The sequence below is a fragment of the Cloeon dipterum genome, chromosome 2, assembly GCF_949628265.1.
Source record: "Cloeon dipterum chromosome 2, ieCloDipt1.1, whole genome shotgun sequence".
Lineage (NCBI taxonomy): Eukaryota > Metazoa > Arthropoda > Insecta > Ephemeroptera > Baetidae > Cloeon > Cloeon dipterum.
In genome coordinates this window covers 7,717,824-7,738,481 of record NC_088787.1, presented here as the reverse complement: position 1 = coordinate 7,738,481, position 20,658 = coordinate 7,717,824, and the positions used below count along the sequence as shown (strand labels likewise).

Sequence of the window (20,658 nt, the reverse complement as noted above, 5' to 3'; positions counted from 1 at the left end):
AGAGAGAAAATACGCCTTGCTCGTCGTAAATTTATGAATAAAAACTTCGATTGTATAAGGCACCGGTTGTAAAATATTATACGAGCCACGATGAGCGGGCGCACATACGGACCAATTTGGCTCGGCGAGACACGAATTGCGCTGCCGAATCTCGCCTCAAGGTATATGATTTTCAATTTGCGGAATAATTGGACTGCCTTCGCAAATATGATTCATAAAAGCAACGGCCAAGTGAAACGGAATTGGAATTGAGTCTCAGCTTGGATCACCTTTTATCCTCTTTCTCTTTTAGAGGGCAAGTTTTCTCAAACAGTGATTGCGCAACTTTCCTAATTTTCTTCAAATACATAAGAAAAGATTGAGAGCCAAACTTCATGATCGGTCTGCTGGGCACAAATAAAATATAGTGCAACTTTTAGAAAAGGTAAAGAGGATTTTTTTAATCTTTATTTTGATCAATTTTATTTCATTTTAAATTATGGTCCGTTAAATTTTATTCAAGCTATAATAATATATAAGATACATTAAAACAATTATTTTATTTTCGACGTTTTTAAAGAGTTTAAACTGCTCTTAAATCACGATAAACTCTAATCCAAGTAGACACGAACCTGGATCATGGATTAATTTAGTGGAGGAACAAAAGTCTTTTAAAATTTAATTTTTGAATGAAGTGCCACCAGGTTTTAAAAATATTATTGTTTATTAACTGTTAAAAATGCGTTCCACATACCATGATTGATATTGCACACTATTTTAATAACTCAATCGAGCCAACTGGGCTCAAAAGCAGGTCGTTGATAGCAAAAACCTTAAAAATTGAAAAAAAACGTTGTGGTTTTAAAACAGGTTAATTAATTTTTGTACGTTCTGTTACGAAACTATACTCGCGTATCAAAGAAGTACAAGTAATTTTTTGTCAAGTAAGTAATGTCATTTAACTTGTGTTTCATAAGAGGTAAATTTTAAGTTAACCAATGATTTAATGACCAATATATTTTATATTTGTAATAAATGATCTACGTTACTTACACGATTTGAATTCTATATATACATATATTTTTTTTAATTCTAATATAAAATTTTATGGAAAAAACACCAATAAAAATACATATCTTAAAGTGGGCAAAAATAATGTATTGCAAATATAATTAATTGGCAAATTACAAATTAAAATGTAGTTGATACATCGTTCGAACTTTATCTAAAAACAGTTTTTTAAGGAAAACTACGTTTGCATATTATTTAAATAGATTTTTAGACGAGTCTTAAAATGTTTTGATATTGTAAAATATTTTCAACAGCAAGAAGTGATAACATGTATTTTAAATTTTTAAGTGTAAAATATTTATTGCTGATAAATTTCGAAGTCCATTTTAAATTATTTCTATTGACCGGGTAAAAATAACTAATGTTTGAAATGAAGTTGACTCAAAACTTCGCAATGCTGGTAGCGGTGATTGCTATTGACCTCTTATCCTTTTTACAGAAATAAAAAAAGATTGTAAGTGATGCAAAAAGTTGTAAAAACATTTTTTTCTTTGATTCTGATCAACTCCAATTCTTACTTAAACAATCCGCAAAAGAGACGTAAAACGTAACTGAATTTTAGCAAATATAAATTGAGAATTTCTAACAAGATTTACCTGAACATTAAAAATTAATCAAAATAAATACAAAATCTCCCAAGCGCAATGAATCCTCACTTTTTTGTTACAAAAAATATCCGCCAGAAGATTATTTTGAAATTAAACTCGGTATGGGAGGCAACTAAAAATTCAAAGCGTGCGCCATCAATCTTTGGCAGAAAAGCGTCATTATTCAAGCATCGCGGACGAGAAAAAGCAATTAATACCGTCGTTGAGCTCCGCTGGGAAATTAATTCTGAAAGTCGGCCGACGCGAGCAGGAGGATAAGTTCTTGCTCGTCTCCAGCCTGCCGGCCGGCCGGCGATTGCCAATAAAATTCGATCCGACTAATGACACGGTGTATACGCGCATATAGCAGTGTATAGTGTGGCCGCAGCGTGTAATCACTCACCGTAAATCCTGAGATCAGCCGAGTGCGACACTTCGCCGACTTTGTTCTTCGCCGTGCACTGGTAGTTGCCGCCGTCCTCCACTTGCACCGTGCTGATGTTCACGTGGCTTATCACGTCGCCGTGGATCGTCACGTACTGACCCATTACGAACCTGCGAAAGACGCAAGGGAAAGCAGCGGTTTTAATTTGATCGTTTTGTCGACAAATGAAATAGAACAATTTATTTAAACAGTCGAGGGAAGAATTTCAAGGCGTTTTTGGAGTGAATTGGATGTTTCAGTGTCAGACATTTTTAAGGGGGCCAGATTTGCGATAAAATTGGTTCGCACTGCGCAGATCCAAGATGGCGTCTGATTGTGAAAAACAAAAAGCTCTCTTTGGATTGCCGTACGAGCGTCAAGAGTTTAGTTTTTACGATCCAAAAGACACAATTAGTACAAGTAATGCAAATTATGTCACAATATTGACCAAAACTTGGTTTTTTTAGTGCATTTTCATGTGACCGTACTCCACCGGACGCCATATCTGCGCGTCGCACAAATCTGGCCCCCGCTTTTATTTTCCTATTATTGTTTATTGTTATTTAGAACCGGATTATATGCAGAAATAATAATTTTACTTTGTTTCAAATAGTTGTATTTTTCACTAGGATATTGTTCTCACATTTTTTTAAGTTTGGGTTCATTAAGTTTGTATAACACCTTCTATTTTATTTTAAAATTTGTTCACTTGAAATCCCTTAACTTCCTCTTTAAATTTCCTGGGCGGATTATTTTACTAATCATGATTGTCTGCCCTTCTTCAATTTTTATAAGAATCAATTTATGGTGTTGACAAATAACAGATATTTTCATTTTCTACTTTTCATTTATTTTAAATGTAAATTAATTAGGAAGGCAAATTCTGGATGTAAATTCAACAGAAATTGTTCACTCTCTCGAATTTATTTTTGGATTAATTCGAGATGTGTTTGTTGTTTATTTATATAGAATATTCTTGGAATCATTAGTGACGTCTCCAATTAGCGTAATGAGAGAAAATCATGCTTGTCTTTCTCTTTCAGGCATGAAATGGAACGATAAGCAGATACAATATTTGTTTTCGCCTGAAGTGAAAGTCGTAAACAAACTACTCAAACTCGCTTTTCCTTCTTAATTGGGATCTTTCATCTTCCACAAAATTATGCGTTCGAATTAAATAAATATAAATCATTTGACCATGGCTGCCTCGTCCCTTTTTTAAATAAAAATGTTTTCCAGCTCATTTTCAAGGGATAGAAAAAGCTGTGGATCGTTTTTCTCCAATCCTGCACAGTCCTAAAATATCACTTCAAGTGAATGAATCATTTTAATATTTTTTAAATTGATATTAACCATCATTTTACAGTTTATAATGACCGATTTGAACCTGGGAATGAGCACAATATCATAATTAAATAGAGAATGTCTCGCCAAGTCGCCAAAAAAGATCAAGCATCATGAATTAAAATAGAATTTTTGAAAGACAAAATTATCGCATTTGAAAAGTGAATTATTTTGAGCCAATTCTAGGTTTTGAGGTTTGCTCAGTGGTTATTTTTTTTACCATTTAGACGTTTTTTAACAGCTTTAGATGAATTTGGGCTCTTAGAGCGGTTAAAGTCGATTTTTAGTGTCGCTCAAAAGTCTTAAAATTGCACAATTCATGCTTATTTGATGTCTTGATGATAATTAGACGCACAAAAAAAATGTAATCCGTCCATAATTCCCAAACAGACAAAATTTCTATGGTTAAACCGCTCTAAATTGAATCCTTTGTATAATTTCTGATACAAGTCCAGTGCAAAAATAAATTTCATATTATGTGTGTGAGTTGAGTTGTGCATTGACTGACTGAAAATCGCTTTTGCACAAATTCCCGAGGCCAGCAATTTTAAACGGCAGCAATTCAGCCGCGCGGCGTCGTCGCCATCAGGCATTTTATTTTATTTCTCAAAGCTCGGCGCTTTTTCAAAGCACTTGTCCAGGGAGAAAGGCGAGGCTGTTGAGGGGAGTGCGAAGTAATCGAGTCGCTTTGTGCTTTGCCCCGGCGGCTAATGATTGTGCGCGCCGCTTTCTGCATTGTGCGTCTAGCGGCGGCGACACACACACACACACACGCGCCGCTTTGAGCTTTTTCGCGTATGGAGGACATGCGAAACGAGTTCCTCCGACCGGCGGGTTGGTTCTTCTGCTGCTTAAGTGAGTGACTGAGTGGTCGCTGCCACGCACATGGATGTATTTTTCCACGCCAAATTGAGGAGGAAAAATGTGTGAGACTTCAAAGGATGAGATTATCGTTTTTCTTCATTCTGCCCACTCAGACTCTTCAATTTTCTTTCACTCATCATATTACAGCTTCGGTGGAGAATATCATGCGTGAAAATTTAACGTTTTGTTTTATAAATTATAGCTAAAAATTATCTAAATTGTCAAGCATAGCTTCGTACTTGGCTTTTAAAAATATTTTTCTGGAGAACTGTGCCCAAAATCAACTAAGTAAATTAAACAACTAATAATATGCTTAAAAACCAGACTCCTAACATTTTTCATTTTATCAATGAAATTAAGTATAACCAGGAATTTTGTATTACCAAAAAAAGTATATTCCTAATGCTAGATTTTTATTATATATTTGCTGGAGATAATTGGAATATAAATAAGAATTAATTTTCCTGTTCAAATTTGTTAGAGAACGGAGTCTCAAAATCCGCGGTACAAACAATTCAGTTTTTTCTTGATGCAAATATACCACATTTGAAGTGTTTAGGAGGCTAAATCTTATAATACTTCCTCTTAAAATCAATATGATGACAAAAACACGTTGATATATCCACGAGACAAATTATGAAAGCCCTATTTGTCGGTTGGGTGCGAGAACGCGATGAACTGGGGGCGGCGATAAGTTTGTCAACACCTGTTCCCTGCATGCTCTCGAAGCAAGCGACGAGTTTCAATCAAGCGCCCGAGCAAAGATAACCTTTACAAAATCGAATCTCATCTGGTGCGTGCGCGGCGCGGCAAGCAGCGAGGGAGAAAGAGCGAAAGTAAATTTATGCCCTGGTGCCATATACAAGCGGCAGGGCAGACAAGCTCCTCTCATTATTGATCTTTGCAGCGATGGCAGCCGAGCGGGGTTTAATAGGATTTGAAAAGACGTTTCCATCAATTAGGGAGGGCTGGCGATGGCCGTTTAATTACGCACGATGATCGAAATTCAATCAGACGAACGAGCGAGCGAGCGGCGAGACGTGGCGCGGGGCCAGCCAGGCAATCCAACAGCCACTGCGGCGCTCAGCCAGTTTGTTTGTTTCGTTTACGCCAATGCTGCCCTTGTCCCTTTTGAAAAAGGAGCCCGACTGTTTTATTGCCGAGCCAATTAAAGACACTCTAACTTTTGTGTTTATCTCGCCAGAGTCGGAAGGAGGAAAGGGATTTTGTTTAAAAGAAATTTACTGCAGACTCGGTCAATCCAATATACTAAAAAAGGGGAATGACTTGATCACCGCCAGACTAGGGAATTTTTTATCGACAATTTTTAAATCGCTGTGATGGCTTTTTAAATGATTTGATTCTGATTTAAAAATAGAATCAAAATATCGACTATAAGTAGTGATAAATATGGGTAAAAATCACCGGGGGCCGGATTCACGCGAAGCGCAGATATGGCGTCTGGTAGAGTACGGCGGGAAAGTTACAAAAATTTTCTTGGAAAATTTAGCATGAAATTACCTTAAGCACAACGAATATTTTTGTTGTTATTTCTTTACTAACAGTTGATTAGCCCGGAAATTGGCAAAACGACCGTTAGATGGCACATCAGGCTGATGGAAATATAACAAAAAACGCGGGAATGAATTTATAAGGTCGGCACGCCTCTTTTTTGACGCTTCTGATTGGCCGCTGCACTGTCTCCTGATTGGCCTCCGTTATTTTGACGCCATATTGACTTCTGACCGGCGGGAATGGGCGGGAACCAACACACAGATTGCAACCCGGGCCCCGATGGGAATAGCGAGTGCGCAGAAGGTTTTAATTTAGTTCACACATGCGCAGTAATGAGTTACAGCCTCCCTGTGAGATGAAAAAGCGATCTGAACATACTGCGCATGCTTCAGATGTGCACAAGTTTACTGCGCAGCTTCAAAATGGGCGTATATTCAAGCAACTTACAAAAGTTAATTTAAGCACCTTGAAAGCCTACATTATTTCGACGCCATATTGACTTCTGACTAGCAAGAACCAACACAGATCGCAACCTGGCCCCCGGTGGTTCAAAATCACCGTAATCAATGTTTTGGGCGGACCAAAATACCGAATAAAATGCAAAAATGCAGCCAAACACGACAGTGCTAAGGGTTTTATTTTAATAACAATTTATTTTCCCGACCCTTCAATAGCAATAATTATTGTTTGCGCTTAAAAAACAATTATTAAACTATTTTCGGTTCGTCCTGATTCAATTTTTGCAAATTTTAAAAATAAATTCTAGTTTTTTTCCACTAATAATAGATTCAATGAACCATTAGATATAAAGCAAAATATGCTACAAATTCTGAACTGTTGCCCCGTAAATTCAATTTATAGATCTAGATTCATTAATAAGTCTTCGCACCCAAAAAAATTGTGGTCTATGCAGCTACAACGCCTTTTTACCCCTCCTTTCATATGAGATATTTTGTTTCAGACTAAATATTCTCGTCCTTTGAAACGGAGCGAGTGTGGCGAGTGTGCACGTCTTCCTTCATTTCTTCCTTTGTTGCCGCAGGCGAAGGTGTGGTGTATGTAGAAGAAGAAAGCAATTCGCTACTTGTACTATAGCTAGAGTACAAAAAGGCAAGGCAGGCCGATCGAGTTTACCTTTCCGACTGCGGCAAGGGAAATCCGTCGAGCGTCCATCGCAGCTGCGGAGTCGGGTTGCCGGTGGCGATGCACTTGAGGGACACGGGCGGACCCGGCTGAAGAGTCTGCCTGATGAACTTGTACATTAGTTGCGGGTGCGCGGCTGAAACAACAACAACAACACAACAGCTGCTTTTCAATCTGGCACACGAACAAATAATCGATTTCAACGCTCTGTGTATATTGAAAAAGGGTTACAAATTATGTAATTTATTAACTGATGGGAAAAGAGCTTAAATTCTCCCACGCTGCCTTTTAAGTTTCTGAGAAAATCGTCTGGATAGTTTGGCTGCTGATTACGTAGCGGACTCAGTCTCTATATATAGTGAATTTCATGATTTAATTTCCTCATTAATATTGACAATAACAGGGCTCGCAAATTTTGCAATGCAAAATTCACCACTGGTTTGTTGCGCAAAGTACCAGCTGGAAAATACCATCAGCTTTGGGGTTTTCCGCATTGTTCTGAATTAAAGCCCGAAAAAGTCATATTTCGTTCCAAAAATGTCAGGAATTTTGGTACATGACGATGGGAGTTAAAATTTTCAGTCTTTTGGTGAAACCAGTGGCTGTTACTGTTTTAGGTCATCCATCATTTGAATTTTTGATCTTGCATAAAAATTTAAAATTGTAATATTCTTTACCACATTTTGACTAATTTCCCTAAAATCGCAAAAATAAGGAACAAAATCTGAGATTTCCTTTAAGATATCTCAGTTTATTGAAAATGTGTTTTGAGATTTGCTCTAAATAGAAATCTAAAACCTTCAGAATTAAATCAAAGTTATCATTAATGTCTATAGTCCCCGAAAGATTACAGTAAATTGAGAGTAAGTAATAACTATCAAAATTTAGACATTTAGAGCAAAAATCTAGAAGCAATATATGTGTGGTTTCATATAACATTGTATCTTATCGTTCTTTTCGTGTCTAAAAATGACAATTTTAGCTAAAAAAACAACACTTATTTCATTATTTTAACGTTGAAATAGGCAGATAAATATATATTAAATTTTCAAGTCGAAAGACATCTGTATCAAAATTTTTTATCCAATGAAATTTATATTTTTCCATTCTAATTCTTCTAAAAGCCAAATATATTTCGATTTTCAGTTGGCAGAGAGGTGCTACTTGTAAATTCTCAAAGTTTGAAGGTGATTTTACCAGAAATGCACATGGCAATCTGAATAATTTTATCTTTAACACACTTTTCTGTGGTAAAATAATTTTAAATAGCGAGAAATTTCTTAAATTAAAAATTAATTGATATGCAGTAGTAGCAAAAAAATATATCCAAATTAATAATTTGGCAGATAATAAAATGTTAAAATTTTGTCACCTCCAAGACGTATTTCCGCTGTGCCCTGAGCGCTGTCCTCATCGGTCCTGATCAGGCACTGGTACATGCCTGCGTCTTCTCGCTGCACGTTCTCAACGATCAGCACCTTCCCTTGCTCCTGGACGCTCACCCTGATGTTCGGCTGCAAAGGCATGCCGTCCTTGGACCAGGTGATCAGCGCCGCGGTCTGCGCCTCGTTCATGTTTGCACACGTCAGTTGGGCCCTTTGACAAAATAATTTTATTTTAATATTAATTTTAAATTTATTTTTGTTGTAATTTTTGCATAATTTTCCATCACATCAATTATTGAAAGAAGAGCGGAGTACGTGCTTTTATTTTTAGTTGCGATGCAGGGCACGTTAGCGGCACATCGACGCAAAAGCAGGAGTGGGAGTAAAGTACCTGTTGCCCATGTCGACGGTGGCGTGGGCCGGCTGCACAGACACGCTGAGCGGCCAGCTGACGACGAGCGTAACTTCGATTTTGGTGCTGCCGGCGCTGTTGTTGGCCACGCAAACGTACTTGCCCGCGTCCTCCGGCTGCACGTGCAGCAGCGACAGACACTGGCCGTCGGCCACCACCTTGACCCTTTCGTCGGCCGAGATCGGCCGCAGCTGCGGCTGCATGTGGCCCGCGCGGTCCAGCTGCCGGAACCAACTGGAAATTGAGGAAATTCGGACGAAGAAAATTAATGCAATACCCTGAATGTTTTATATTATTATCTTGACCTGTTATGGAATTAAAAATTGATAATTTAATTGGTGTTTATTTCTAGATAATTAACATTTTCAATGGAAGTGATGAACAAATCGGCAGATTCCTGGAAAAAAAACTAGTGTTCAGCTGGAAAATGTCTGGTGCTTTATTTGGGCTGACTTTGCTCAATTGAATCCGCCCAGTTGCTCATATTGTCAAAGCATTCTTCATAATGTCAGAGGCAGATATTGGGGCTTTTCGGGGGTTCAATACTGACTACGTAACGCCAGAGATGGAAAAAAGTTAAACGACTCGAAATGCTCTAAAATAGCTCTACGGGCTGGTTGTCGCCCCTTTCCAGCGACTTTCGAGTAAAATATCTGGCGTTTCAAATGTGATGGAAAAGAAAAACTAAAGCAGTCACCAGTTGCATAGGCTTTTAGTGTTCGAAGCTTAAAAGATGTCGCCACCGTATACTTTTGTAATAAATTTAATTTTAAGGCACTTTCCGCTGCGATTTCAGTCTCAATCCTGCTTCTGTGCATTCGTCACTTAATATATGTTTTCTTTTGACGTGCTGAAAACGAAAATCAGTCCAGCCATTCGCCGTAGAAACGTTGGAAAAGATTTTTTATTTCAAAAAATAGTTTTTCACGCTTCTACGGCGACTAGCTTAACCGAATTTGGTTTTCAGCACGTAAAAAGAAGGTATATCAAGTGAAAAATGCACAGCAGCAGGATTGAGTCTGAAATCGCAGCGGAAGTGCCTTAAAAATTGAATTTATTACTGAAGTATACAGTGGTGCCATCTGTTGACGGCTTAGAACACTATTAAGGGCTTATATAACTGGTGTATTAAGAATTAAACATGTATAGATGTATAGGATTTTTTATTTAAAAATCTAAATCTGACAGAGAATTTACAAAATTCCAATTTTGGTTCGCATCAAAAAACGAAATTGCGCAGCCCCAGTAAAACGTAGAGTCCACAAAAGCGTGTTCATTATTGAATTCAAAGAGAAGTAGGCCAATTTATTTGCGGAGAGCGTTCGTTCGGGTGGTGAATAAAAACGGGCGTTAGAGTGCCAGAGCAGCGGACCTTCTGCGCCCGATTCAATTGGCCAGCGTGCAGGCGACACTTTTTCCTGCCGTTTTTGCTCAGCGGCTACTCAATTAGCGGAGCGGGAGAGAAACGTACCTGACCGTCGGCTGGGGGTTTCCCTCGGTGATGCACGGCAACACGGCTGCCTGGTCCTTTTTCGCGGTGATCAGCGCTGTCTTGTCGATTGCTCGTGGAGCGCTCGGCAAACGCGATTCTGCAGCAAAAAAAATAGAGTTAAATTAAAATCAAAGAGTGCCGACATATTTTTTTTAATTAAAAAGTAAATATTTCTGATCTGTATCAATTAAATTATTTTTAAAATAAAAAAATGCCAAAAAATATTAAGAAAAGGTACGCGAGTTTATCATGTTTCATTTTTCATTTTCTTTAAACTGTTAAAATGACGAGCGTTTTTACTGCAAAATTTTTTCACCTTAATTAATAGCAGTAATTTTGATATAGATTGGAATTAAAATAATTTAATGATAAGCCAATATATAGAAACGGAAAAAATCGGCTTGTTGCATCCTTTTAAAGTGACTCTCTGCCTCTATTCTCCATAAAATGATTTTCGCCATCCACTCTAAGCCGGAAAGCCATCTTTTATCTTTTACAACACATGGAATAAAGCGACATGCATTTTGTTCCAATTTTTTGCGCGCGTCGCCGATGAATAATGAGGCGGAAAACGCGCAATAACACGCGACACACAAAAGGCAGGCAGCGGCGGCGTTTGGCCGGCGGCCAAGCGGCATTGTTCGCACCTGATATCGTGATTTTGGCGCCGCGGCCGACGCTCAGCTGCGTCGCCCCCGTGAGGTGGTTCACCGCGCGGCACTGGTACGTCCTGTAGCGGTCCGTCTCATTGATTTTCAATACCAACAACTCTCCCGTCGGCAGCATGTAGTACTTGCCATCTTTAACAAAGAAAATACACACACACATCGCGTCTCTTTCATCTTTTTTTTTGTCTCGTCAGGGAAAGGCACACAAGAGTTTTGCATCAAAATCTCTGTAATATTCGCGATGGAGTGATGGAATATTGATTTTGCCCCGTCACACACGTCACATGTTTTGCTAAATATCAAAGGGGATGCGATTGATTGATTTTTGTTTGAGCGTGGATGGTGGAAATTGATAAAAAGAGGATTTCTCGTTGAAATAAAATGGAAAAAGGGAAAATATAAATTCAAAGGCTTGATTCTGAATCATCAGTAGAGATCAACATTCGTTTTCTGGTATTTAAAGCTTAATGGAAGTAAAAAATAGAAAAATATTATATTTCTAGTGTTCAAAGCCGCCAACAGACAGCACCACCGTATACTTTCGTAAATAAATTTAATTTTAAGGTACTTCCGGCACGATTTCAGACTCAATCATGCCATTGTGCATTCTCCAATTAATATGCTTTCTTTTGACGGGCTGAAAACCAAAATTATCGTTGCATAATCAAGAAAAAAAATATTTTTTGAAATAAAAAATCTTTTCCGGCGTTTCTACGGTGAATGGCTGAACTGATTTTGGTTTTCAGTACGTCAAAATAAAGCATACTAAGTGAAAAATGCACAAGTAGCAGGATTGAGTCTGAAATCGCAGCGGAAATGCCTTAAAATTAAATTTATTACGAAAGTATCCAGTGTGGCGCTATCTGTCGGCAGCTTCAAACACTACAGGTGTTTGCAACTGGTGAATTTCCTAACATAAAATATAATCATAAATAGTTTTCCCCTTTCTCTAGAAATCATTTCCAGGAATCTAGAGCGCCTCTCTTGACAAAAAAGAAAACATTTCTCGTTGCGAGACAGTCGTTTTCAATTTCTCACCGCCTTCCTTGGACGGATAAATGTTGAAGGTGCCGTCTTGCAGCCACGAGGTGACGGACACGTAATCCTTGACTGCGTTTGGCACCTGGCACCTGAGCAATGCTGTGCCGCCGCGCGGAATGCCGCGCATGCCACTCAAACCGACGTTGATCGCCTGCACCTCGTATTGCTGAATCACCACTGCGAACACACAAAAATCACACGCACTCACAATCAGTCTCGAACATCATATATGTGAAATGTGTACAACAGCTTGGAAAAACATACTGATGGGAAAATGAAAATCCATTGCAAAATGGTACAGCTTTTGAGAAGCTATTGGATAAACACTAGAAATTTTTGTACGGCTTGCTTTTTAATTTAATAGCATATGAAAACAAATTCACTAAAAATTAAACAAAATCAATTTTTCGTTTTGAGTTTTGAAATTTTAGTTGCGTTTTTAGTTTTCCGAGGTAATTAAAAAATGTGATTAATTAATCTTTAAATTTTTCCTTATCATCTGACCTTAAAACTTTTTCATAAATTTTGAAATCAGACATGATACTGATTGAATGGGGATTTTACTGAGCTTATGTTTTGATCTTATTGATCTATGAAGTCAGTTCCAGTACTATGTATTTCATAAAAAATATAAATAAACCTGGCTTCAACTTGATTTGATATTTAATATGTTTCACATGACTCCTCTAGCTTCATTGAGGTCATTTAAAATTTAAAAAATATTAGGAAAAATTTCCATATTGAATCATTATTATTGTTAAAAATTTGAAAATAAAGCAAAAAACCTCTTCAAACGGTAAACCGTTCTTAAAGAGGATTGATACTGCAAAACCATGGAAACTTTTTGCTGCCAATGCATGAACTTATCCATTTGATGCCAAAATTGACCTCAATAGCAGTATAAATTTTTGAGAAAATTGGCGGCAAAGTTAGCATGCTTTTCAAATGGCGAGGACTGTCTCCTTACTTCAAATCTTATTTAATTTCCCAATAAAGAGTTTCCCTAAAATGTTTTCATACGCTGTTGGACAGATCTTGACGAGAGAAATCGAAATCTGCCAAGAAAATGTGGTCAAGCTTTCTAAATTTTTGAGAAAATTAGATTTTTTTTCTGTAGCAAGGCCCTTTTTACTATTGCAAATTAAATAACACATTGTTTATTGATTAACTGCTTATTTCATTAAAATCCGAATAATTTTTAATTTTCGCCCTGTATCAATCCACTCTCTACTTTTTATGGAAACTATAGGATTTTGGTAAAAATTTTAATCGTTAATTTAACTTGCTGGAATAACTTAATTTTGTACAAAATATTTAAACTTTAAAAACATTCGGAATTCACTGAGAGCGGCCAGTCTTATTTTTTCTCGCTCCTGACAGTCCTGACACGGTAAAAGGGAAATCAGACCTCTTCTACATCTAGATTGTCAACAATTAAACTCTCGTAATTCTCCTCTGGCGACGAGCACAATTTCTCGGGTGGCTAGCTGCTTCTGCTTTCTGCAGAGAGGCGCTCGGTGGTGATTTAACGTGTGTCTGGCTCTCGTCTTGACAAGGCGCAGCGCCGTTTGCGTCGCGGGATTTAATTAAAAAATTCCCAGCGCCTGCAAGTCAGCAGAAAGGAGAAAGTAACAATAGCGCATAGCTCCTTTTTTAATATTTCCCTCTCGCACCCGCTCGCCCGCCCGCACCACCAGTTCTTTATGCGTAATTCAATTTTCACGTTTGCCTCCCGCCAGAGTCGGAGGCTGGCAGGCAGGCAGGCAGTTTGGCGCGCTGGAAGCTGGAAAACAGCTCAGCAGCACGAAAAGCGGCCGCGCTTTTATTAATTCCGTTATCGTCATCATTTTCTCGCTCCGTCGCAACCGCACTCGCTCACTCATTCATTCATTGTGCGTGCCAAGGAAGGTATTTAACAAAGTTTGCGATACCAATTCAGCTGCCTGCCGCCGCTCGCGAGATTCGAGCATTTTGTGCTCCCTGGTTATTGTATCACACTTCGTGGGAAACGCGAGCTGACAGAATTCGAGAACACAGCCAGGGGAAGTGAAGAGTCATCAGTATTGGATTATGTCTAGTGCTGTGAAAATGAAATCGATACGGATACTATATTTTCTTGTAGCGGAATTATTAAATAAGAACAATTTTCAGGGTTCTTAATCATTTCATGGGTACTGGAAATCATCTAAGACTGTCTTAAACTGCGTCAATGATGTCTAAAAATTTTAAATTTATTCACCACTCGTGGGAAAAATATGTAATTTCATCAGATTTTCTTAAAGTGGATCGACAATTGAAAATTATTTGTGTTGTTCGGTTAGAAAAAACAGTTGATCGATAGGCAATTTGTTCTACAACTTGAAACAATCCATAACGGACCTTTTGCTCACCAGGAGCCGGATCTACGTGACGCGCAAATATGGCGTCTGGTAGAGCATGGCGGGAAAGTTACAAATGTAAAATGAAATTGGCTTGTAAAATAAATTTACAGTGAAAATACCTCCAGCTCAATGAATGTTTTTGTTATTTTTAATTTACTACCAGCTGATTATTAGCCCGGTAATTGGCGAAACAACCGTTAGATGGCACATCAGGCTAATGGAAATGTAACAAAATACGCGAGAATGAAATTATTCGGTTGGCACGCCTCTTTTTTGACGCTTCTGATTTGCCGCTGGACTGTCTCCTGATTGGCCTCCATTATTTCGACGCCATTTTGACTTCTGACCGGCGGGAACCAACATAGATCGCAGCTTGGCCCCCTGTGCTTTATTTGCTACATTAAAAAATTTCAATTTCTCTCCAAATTTTGACCACATTTTATCGGCAGATTTGTATTCCTCTCATTGAGATCTGTTCAACGTCGTACGAAATCTTTTAGGGAAACTCTTTGTTGTGAAATAAAATAAGATTTCCAGTAAGAAGACAATCCTGACCATTCTAACTTTGCAGCCAACGTTCTCAAAAATTTAAAGTTCTATTTACGTCAATTTTTGCTTTAAATAAATCCAAGGGATGAGTACATACATTCCTAACAAACATTTTCCAGGATTTTGCAGTATCAATCCTCTTTAAAATATATAAAAGATTGAGAGGGAAATCTAAAACTCAGCTACATCTTCTCATTTTAGTGATTGATCAGTCTAATCGGTTTCATCAGCAGCGGAATTTTTCCTCAATGAATATTTAAAAGTTATTATAGCTCTTCGCAGATCCAAAGAGGGTATTTGTCACTGCCCTTCGGCTGTCGCGGAGACGCAATAATTTAAGCTGCGCGTCTTCCTCCTTGGCAGCAGTCTCTTGAGTTATTTACATTTTAAAACGCACTCAAGTTTCCTGCTGCTGCTGCTGCGGCGCGAATCGATAAGCGCGCACATCAAATTTATATGCACGCCGGAATTCGGCTTCGCACGCATTTGGCACCGAGTGGATTATTGCGATATATTTTATGTAGCATCACATCTCTGGAGAGGCCTGCGTTTTTAATCACTCGCGAGTGCAGTGCAGTGCCATCAATTTATATACGTGCGCGGCCGGGGCGCGCCAATTAAAAGCGGCTTCGTGAAAAGGACGCCGCCGCCGCATCGGAAAACTTGAACGGAAAATTCTCTACCGCTCCTTCATTATTGGTCTCATTTGTCGATTTTCGAACAGAGTTTATCCGCTCTCCTTTTCATGATTGGAAAATATTCAACTCGCAAAGTGTCCTTTACTCGAATGCGCGTCTCATTTTAGCCATCGGTTTTCGATAAGAGCAGGAGGAATGCTCATAAATGCTTCAGAATTTCTGGAATTTTACTACAAAGTCGGTAATTTTATCAAGATATCTTTGCTAAGCACTCTCCAAAGCCGTTCAAATTAAAAGGATTGGAAAAAATAAACGCTGAGAATATTCACGATGTTTCAAATTGAAGGGTTGTAATAATTAATATTTTTTCGTTTTAAATAGATTAAACACAGCTAATAACTCAATGGTTTGAAATACGGAGGAGAAATAATATTTTCTTATGCATTTATTTCTAGTTTATTTTAAAACAATAAAGAAAATATTTTACTGCAATTCCGTCCTGAATATAAGTATGTACCTCTTGCTTGAACGTCTCTCACAAAAGCTGCCTTTTTGATAATAATAATAATCGTAAACGGTTGACATTTTATAAATAACTAATTAGAGCCGATTTTTTTTGTAATTAATAATAATGGAAACACTTCGTTGATAATTTTGAATGAAATATTTATTAACACTAAAGGTATATAGCAAACATATACAAAATTATTAAATTAAATATTAATTTCATCATTTTGAGTTTTTATTTAATCTTGGTAAATTTTACTTTTATTGTTTTTAACATATAATTAAAATTAATTTTTTTACAATTTTTTAAAGACTTTAATTTGTGATTTTGTATAAAAATTCAGATGTCTTAAAAGAATCAATCATCAGAAATTAAGAATTATTTAAATTGACAGCGGCAAGCGGTGAGAGACAGAGAGTATACTCCTCACATTTTAACATAAAGTTACTTTTTTTGCGTCATGTTTCGTATGATTGAAATTAATATTTTACAAACACATTCTCCTCATTCTCCTAAAAATTGCAGTACGTCACCCAATATTTATGGCAAATTTAATTTCCTCTTGTGGAGATATTTAACACTGTATGTCATTTCCTGCGGAACTGTTAATGAAATAAAACAGATTTCTTGGAAAGAGATAGTGCTCACCATTAAATCAATACTCTCCCATATAGCAGCCAATTAAAAAATTAAAGTGCTAACCGGCAAGGCCTAATTTTGCTTTAATACCTTCTCCTCAAAGTTAATTTTGCATTGGAAACAATAAAGTTGTTCGGATTCTTGCAGCACCAATCAGTCTTCAAATTAATAAATATAAATGATTTGAGAATCAATGTTAAAAATTTCTAAAATCATGTTTTAAACCCAAAAAGACGCGTGTGTTCAATTCCATGTCACCTTTTCTGGACATCTTACCTGCTCTAACCTTGACCTCTCTGCTGACGATCTTGCCGACGTTGTTGGCGGCGGTGCACTTGTACGTGTTGGTGTGCACGTCGGGCCGGAAGCTGCTGGGCTGGAAGGGCAGGAAGTAGAGGCTGCCATTGCTGAAGATCTCGCGGGTGCCGGGTATGGAGACGATCGGCTTCCCCTCGCCGGACAGCCAGTTGACGACGGGCGTCGGACTGCCCTGGGCCGAGCAGTCGATCCGCACGCCGCTGCTGTTCGAAAAGTCCACCCGCGCCGGCGGCTCGCGGATGAAACTCGGCCCCTGGTTGCCGAAAGGCCGAACTGGAACACAAAAATGGGAAATTTATTTATTTTGTATTTATTGATATGATTTTTTTATTTTAAATTATGATATTACATGAAAAGTTAACCCTATCGAACAATTTTTTCATTAATAACTCTGACCAAAAGTGCCCCATATTAAATTTTTTTTAATTTAACCGGTTACGCCCTCTTTTTTTAGCAAAGGAAATTAAATTGCTTCCGGGGGGAGAGAAATTATGAAAATTTAATAGTGAAGAAAGATAAAAAAAATTAGATTTTTGAGCCTTGAAATTAATTTTTATTTAAAAAAAAATGCAGATTTTCGAAATGAGCCTGTGTTTGGTCTCATTAAAATTCGCCAGTTGAGAGTAGTGCCAAAAACTGCCTATATTCAGAAAGCTGGTTAAATTTCCAGTTTTTTCTATTGAGCAAAATTTGCTCAAATTTGCCATTTTCGCACAAAATTCGACTGAAAATTTCTACTGGCCGTTAGAGAACCTTTAAAACTTTTAGGGAAAAATTAATAAACCCAAAATTTAGCTAATTTATTCGAGAGTCATCTAGATTCTTACGAAGGCGAATTAAAAAAGGAGAAATTCCATTGTCCGTGGGTAAAAATGCAAGAAATCGGCGTGGAGCACAATGCTGGAGGAGTAGCGCACAGCGGGTGGCAGCAGAAACTTTTAATAAGCCAAGTTTGCGGTTGAGGCCGACTTATGTCTTATTCCGTGCTGCTCGACGCTTGCCAGAGCGAGCGAGCACTCCTCAAAATTTAATTTCGCGCCCTCGAGAGTCACGTGTTTCCTTCCGCATATACAGCTTGCAGCGGGGATTTAATTTAATTTTGCACCAAAAATTATAAACGTGCTACCGGCGGAGGAGAGAAGCAATCGCATTTATATATATCGCGCGCGCGGTGTGTTTTTGTTATTGTAGCGACGGGGCCTTTATTGAATCCGACGACGAGAGGTTTGTTTTGCCAGCACACCAGATTGCTTCCCAGCATACCGAGGCTATTGGATGCTGGGTTCCTTATTGCTTCGCCCTTTCCTCCCTCTCGGCCAGAGCAAACATTTGCTCAAAACGAGACATAATTTGCCTTGTAAATTGAAAAACGAATTCCAATTTGGTGCAATGCCAGCAGCGCAATTTTCAATCGCAATAGACGACCGTAAAAGAACTATTTCATTCTCTTAAATGTCCCTTTTGTAAATCAAAGTGCTGAAGGGCTCTTCTTTTTTACTGTGATTGAATTGATTAATAAAAGGAGCAGTGGTTAGTCTCAACGTGAGTATTCATATTAACGTGCTGGCTCATGATTTTCAAGCTAAATATTTAAAATAAAAAAAATAGTTTATACTACAATGACTTAAATCATGCACATAAATTGTTTTATTAAATGAAGAATAAAATGAAAATTAAAATATTTAAAAATTCCAAAATTAATATTTAAAAATAAACAAAAATTAAAAATTATCAAAATTAAAGAAATTTATTTAAAAAAATCATAAGTTGAATACTGAACCAGTCAAGTTTAGATTTGTGTAACGTGCAAATATGGCGTCCGGTGGAGCATGGCGTAAAAATACGTTCACGTCAAAATTCACGAAAAGAACCAAGTTTTCATCAATATTGTGACGTATAATTTGCATTACTTGTGCTAATTGTGTCCTTTGGATCATAAAAACAATCTCTTGACACTCGTACGGCAATCCAAAGAGAGTTTTTGTTTCCCACATTCAGACGCCATCTTGGATCTGCGCAGTGGGAACCAATTTTATCGCAAATCTGGACCCCGCTGTACCGGACAAAAATATAGGTTTTTCTATTTATGACAAATTTTAGCAATAAAAACGTATTAAATAGCTCAAAAGCATTCACCAAATGGATTTACTGAGTTTTTCAGTATATTTGTCATACGTAAAACGCTGTTTAACACGCATTTTTTTCAATTTTGCCCCTTTTTGACCTACTAATCCTGCACACAAAGGACACTTCCCTACAGCGTGACACGTTTTCACTTGGAATCGCGTGGGCGAGAACAGCGCGCCATTCGAACAATTCCCTGCCTGCCTGCGTCTGAGAGAGCACTCGAGGCGTAATCCAGATTTAGCAATGGATAGACCACTTTGCTCAAGTTTATCCGCGAAAACAGGCGCTCAACTCGCGCCATTAGAGTTTGCCGAACGAAAACAGGCGCAAAGAAAGTTTAAAAATCTGGCTTCGCGTGGACTGGGAAAAAGTTGCGAACGGGAAGGTCATAATTTCCCCAGTCACCTCGTGCAGCTAGCGCGCTGTTTTGCTCTCCCAAAGTCAATTCAGTCGTAAAAGTGGCAGCGACCTCTCGAGAGATTCTTCTCTTCCCGGCGGCAGCAGCCAACTGATGAAGAAAAGCCTGCTTTTCTGCTCTCTCCTAGGAGCACAACAAACAAACAGCCGGCGCTCGAGAGTGGCTCCGAATGCGTAATACTTTGGCAGATAAAAACGCCGACTATCGCGCTATTTGACTACGGCCTACTCCCAAATGCTTTCCCGCGCTTGTGTCTGCCTGCCACAAAGACCCTCACTTTGTTTGCCGCGCGACAAAAGTTTCTGCACCGCACACTTTTGCTCGCCAACCATAGAGCAGACAAACTTTTTTGCAATATACCAGATGCTTAGCAAACGTTGGAATCTACTCTTTTATGTGGGAATGACGAGACTGCATGAAAAATAATACGTCGATCACATTCTCTGAGTATGAATAGAGCTTTTCTAGTTCAAATGAAAATATTGGAAGAAGAGTTTCTGTCTCAAGAGATCTGAAGCAAAAATAAATGTTTTTCCTCCTGAAACATTTTGTTAAGTCAATAAAATCAATCTTTATTACTGATTTTTTTTTAAATTTTACTTTGAATGGAAAATAAAACGATATAATAATGTTTACACACGATCATCTTGTCTTGAGGTGTCCTGGTGATAAATTTAAATAAAAAACTGTTTCTTTATTCTCTAAAAAAACAACAACTTTTTTATCAAAAGGCAAACTCACGGACATAAAGGTGGATCTGAGCTGCGAATTTTAGGAATATTCTATTTAATTTGATCTTGAAATAATCTAAAATTTAAGTAAAACAAGAAAATAATCAATGGTTTTTAATTGAACAGCCGAAAAAACAAATAAATAGTTTTATATCAATTTTCAATGCTTGCGCGCAAGTAAAGTGAAGAGCTCAATCTCATTTTTAAAATCTCGATTTAATTCAATAGTTTATAAGATGTGAAATGCGTGAAAATAAATAATCATGTTTGTATTGATATTATTTTCTCTCAGAATGATTTTTAGTGAACAATAAACAATAATGATCGATAATATGTAATTTTGGCAAGACAAGAAGTGGTTCATTGAATATTTTCTTTTTGCAATTTAGTAACAAATACACTCCTGTTCAAATGCAAAATTTTC

The 20,658-nt window shown here is 37.8% G+C and overlaps 1 protein-coding gene across 3 annotated transcripts in view; it reads right to left on the bottom strand.

Annotated features, from left to right (window-relative positions):
- LOC135935640 (cell adhesion molecule Dscam2-like) overlaps positions 1–20,658 on the bottom strand; it is a 148,239-nt gene that overhangs the window by 37,054 nt on the left and 90,527 nt on the right. For all 3 annotated transcript variants that reach the window (XM_065478119.1, XM_065478121.1, XM_065478122.1), the window contains exons 2-9: positions 16,917–17,231; positions 11,923–12,102; positions 10,864–11,016; positions 10,196–10,313; positions 8,704–8,958; positions 8,300–8,523; positions 6,919–7,063; positions 2,041–2,192 (exon numbers count right to left, since the gene is read on the bottom strand). In XM_065478119.1, the coding sequence (XP_065334191.1) occupies positions 2,041–2,192; positions 6,919–7,063; positions 8,300–8,523; positions 8,704–8,958; positions 10,196–10,313; positions 10,864–11,016; positions 11,923–12,102; positions 16,917–17,231 (1,542 nt within the window). The remainder of the gene's footprint in view (positions 1–2,040; positions 2,193–6,918; positions 7,064–8,299; positions 8,524–8,703; positions 8,959–10,195; positions 10,314–10,863; positions 11,017–11,922; positions 12,103–16,916; positions 17,232–20,658) is intronic.